At 31.8% G+C, this 4,382-nt stretch overlaps 1 protein-coding gene across 1 annotated transcript; it reads right to left on the bottom strand.

Moving 5' to 3' along the window:
* Nucleotides 1-245: 245 nt before the first annotated feature.
* On the bottom strand, nucleotides 246-4,046 carry LOC127728982 (perlucin-like). The gene is made up of 3 exons (XM_052236559.1): nucleotides 3,938-4,046; nucleotides 1,509-1,704; nucleotides 246-285 (listed from the first exon to the last, which is right to left on the bottom strand). Exons 1-3 carry the CDS (start codon nucleotides 4,044-4,046, stop codon nucleotides 246-248), a joined length of 345 nt encoding a protein of 114 aa, XP_052092519.1.
* Nucleotides 4,047-4,382: the final 336 nt, after the last annotated feature.

Below are 4,382 nucleotides of genomic sequence, written 5' to 3'. Positions count from 1 at the left end.
AACAGCCAAATCCATCTTAAATCAACTTTGCTCGAAGGAGTTGAAACTTAATTTCTTTATAATTTAAAAATTTAAAAACGGACTATTTAAGAAATGTTTTTTTTATAGATCATGCCAGTAAAGTATATAAACTTTTCAAGCATCATACTACACTCTCCAAAGTACTGAAATTGTTTATGTATAGTGTGCAACCAGTTAGTTAGTTCTCTATTTTATTGACTCATTTGAATTGTAATTAGATGTCATTATCCTATTATTGGAGAACTAGTTGTACTTTCAGGATATCTAAAAAATTAAAACAAAAGAAAGTGTTATAATATTAATAGGTAAATATAAAATATGCGAATTATATTATGGAAATATTTATTGGTATTTCTGGAAATCTTGCACTTTTTGAAGTTCTCCAGACTGGTCTGTTTTACGGTTGACCTAGTGATGTAAGCAATAACATTAACGGTACCAATTTTACTGCACCAGATGCGTATTTCGACAATTAATATCTCTTCAGTGAAGCTCGAGGCAAAAATATTTGAAATCCAAAACTTATTCAATAAAGAGCTGCGCCTTGAACGCATGATACGCCCGTATATTATTCAAAGAATAAAGTTCCATAACTACTCAATGTCATATCAGAAATTTATAAAAAAAACTAAAGGGAGGTTATTTTGATAAATATAAACCAGTCACCAAAGTTTCATGAAAACTGCTCAAAGCACTTTTGACTTATTGTCCGAAAACTGGAAAATCCCCCTTTTTAATGAATAAAGCCCCATAACTAAGAAACGTAAAATTTAAAATTTATAAAAATCGAAAGGGAGCTCACGTTATTAGATATAAACATTTCACCAAAATTTCATGGAAACTGCTCAAAGCATTTTTGAATCATTGTCCGAAAACTGGAAAATCACCGTTTTTTATTGAATAACACCCCATAACTCGGAAATGTAAAATCTAAAATTTATAAAAATCGAAAGGGAGCTCACTTCAATAGATATTAATTCACCAAAGTTTCATGCAAATCGTTTTTGAGATAATTGTCCGACATGTTGACGACGGACGGACAGACAGACGGACGGACAACGGTATACCATAATACGTTCCGTAAACGGTCGTATACAAATTGAAGACCTGATAGAACCAAATAGGACAAAAAGTATAGCCAAAGTCGAGGGTTCTAGCCATTTCCTATCTTATTTTAATATATAGAATAGTCTATGTATGCCAATTATTAAACTAAAATGTAGTATTAAAAGTACGAAAAAAAAAGTTCGATATAAGTCAATGAGACAGCAACCTAACGACAATAATAACAAACGACATCTAGAGAGCAACATACAGTAATCGTATCGGGCAACCAACTTGTGATTTCATGAGATGAAAAATCTAAATATCTAAATGTAATTCTTTTATATAGATTAAATGATTTTTTTAGAAATCGACAAAATTTACCTAACATTACGTCATAGGTTCTCATTCTATACTTCAAAACAACCTGATTATTAACTTACATTTTTTCACATATGTATCTGTCTGGAGTGGTACAAGATTCATCCTGCCATTTCATATTAAAAGCAGCGTGCATGTGTAAACAATCCTGATTTCCTAAGTAGTTATTCGGTTGTTCTGGGTACCAATCTGTATATGTGAAAAATTCATCTGTGGATGACCACATCCATGTACCTTCAACGACATCGTCTCTTCCACCTAACCAGTAATTATGATCTGCAATATAGATGTATTTTAAAATGGAATACTTCAATAGAATTTGTAAATGTAAAAAACATAAAAATATGTAGTGAATATACCATTATTTACATATCAGAGCGTATTGGTTAACGAAAAAGAGAGGCGAAATATACCAAAGGGATATCCAAACTCATACATGTAAGTCGAAAATAAAACTTTGGATATTCAAAACAGGCAATTCATATCTGAGAAACAGGCAACATACCTCCTTTCTAGATTTTATTCATAAATGTTTCGTTATTCAAAGTTATCAGCCAAAAGGTGTTCTACAAGGATCACCAGTTTTTAATTAGTGTTTCATTTGATACCTAAATTGCCGATATATATTCTACATAGTTTGATATCTACACCTATGCTTGGGAACTATTTTGTTTTGAATAGGTAGTTAATTTACGGTATTGCCCGAATTGGTGGTGTTACATCTTACAAAGTCTAACCGAATTTTTTGCCCGTTACATACGTTATTTCCTTCCAAGTTATCTAACATATATCTCGATGTGCCCCGTGGCGATCTAAATGTTTGTATTGTCTTTGCACACGTAGGGGTGATTGTCGGGCTAAATAATAACAGTAAATGTTTGATTTCTTTGCCAGATTAATTCTATTGGTATTACTCCATGGCTTTGTTCTTCAATTCACAGTTGTGGCGTGATCGTCATTTTGCAAAGATTTCCTCTCAAACTGGTGCTAGGGGCCGTCTTAAACTTGCAAATGAGGTGAGAGTTTTTGCTCCGTGATGAAGGCCTCACTCCTCATTGTGACTTTGAGATGAAGAACAGCAATAAAAGCGCTGTTCCTTTGATTTTTGTGTTTGCTGTGCATTTACTGATTTTGAGTCATAGATGGATACCCCATATCCTTTCTTTTCTATTAAATATGGTATTATTGCCAATAAGACAATCAAACATTAAATATTTAAGTATAAAGATATGAACAATTACAGTTCACCTCACGACCTTCGACAATTACATGTATTTATTTTAGTTAAACCCATTTCGTATGGTAAGCTATAAAAGTCACAGTTATGACAAAATGTGCGTTTACCGTTAATAGTAAATAAAAACCTTTTAGACAAATTTGAATATATTTAATCTGAATTATAAATAATGTTATTTTTTTCATTACAATTACAATTCCCATAATGCAAGAAGTAAGAAACCAGCATTTTAGGTTCAAATTTTTAATGAAATAAATGTTTTCTTATACGCTGATTTTCTCTAAAGATCTGAAATGTAGAATAACCAAATAAATCACTAAAATGAAAAGACAAAAGAGTACTTAAACATGAAGAATGCAAAATTAAATCACTATTAAACATATATGTGTATATCTACACTCTAGATACACGAGATAGATTTACATGCAACCAAATCAGGATTGTATAATACTCATAAATATTCATTTCAGAAAAATTTTGTTGGCAAAAATTACTGGTATGGCGGCTTCGTAATCAAGCATACTATACTAGGTTCTTACAATTTGTTTTCTTTACTACACGTGTACTTCTTGATCAAATATTGATTTATTTCCAACGAATTCGAAATGTTTATTTGAAAGATAAAAAATAATATTCACGTTCAGTTTCCATTGGTTGTCTAAGAGAATGTCAACTATACCGTATAGTTATTAATATGATAAATTTGTTTTAATATATCTAGTACTGACGGATTGTACTGGAAACGCTATTTTAACAAAATTACACATTAAAAAAACATAAACCATCAGTATGAAAGTGGTTAAATATTTTTTGTTCTTTCTTATTCTACTTTACCATAATCACAATGCCAAGCCTTGACTGGAGTTTAGACATACACAAATATAAATGCTCATCAATGGACTCCAATCTGCCAGTAAAACTTATCCGTTTGGCTTTGCATTCTGTATAAATACGCAGACACATCCTGTCAGAAGGGTGACGTTTAATTCAATGTATCTTGTATAGAGCCACGTTTTCTGCAAGAGATTCCTTCTAACGAACTTTTTAGGGGTTCGTAATTGGCCTGTTGCAAGGCCAAACTGTCACTATCCAACGTGTCCTAATTTTCCAGTGCCAGTCAAAATTCCCGCTGTTCGTCTTGATCAACCAAACAACCTTCTTTTCGATTTTTTGTTAACTCGTTCTCGTCCTGATCTGATTATGCATGACATATTAACTAACCAATAAGGGTCAATATTCTATTGGAATATTTACCTTTTCCTAATGTTCTGGCCATCAACATTAGGTAATCCGACTGCTCTTTATTATCAACTTCAGCAAGTCGCGCATCATGTCCACGACAGCTGTTCTGTGAACAAAACATTTTTGATAAACATGTATATTGCAAATTAATATAACGATCATTAAAGATTTAGAATCTTCTAACAGTACATAAAATAAAGCCATGCATGCTGCTTCTTCTTTGGGTAAACAATTCATCGAGCGTCGTTACATTTTCTACGAATTGTTTCCATTCGGCACACCTCGGCAGATTTAACGATCTAGGGTTTGAGAATTTGAATTGTTTCATTAACTTCATTGGTTTCTTTTTTTTTTAGTTTGATAATACGAAAGGTTTTCTGTATTTTTTACCAATTGAATACAATTGATTTCCTGAATTTTTTTAAGGGTTTTATAATGTTTTGAATTATGAAAATTT

The sequence above is a fragment of the Mytilus californianus genome, unplaced genomic scaffold (assembly GCF_021869535.1).
Source record: "Mytilus californianus isolate M0D057914Y unplaced genomic scaffold, xbMytCali1.0.p SCAF_2, whole genome shotgun sequence".
Taxonomy (NCBI): Eukaryota; Metazoa; Mollusca; class Bivalvia; order Mytilida; family Mytilidae; genus Mytilus; species Mytilus californianus.
This window is presented reverse-complemented; position numbering and strand designations above follow the sequence as displayed.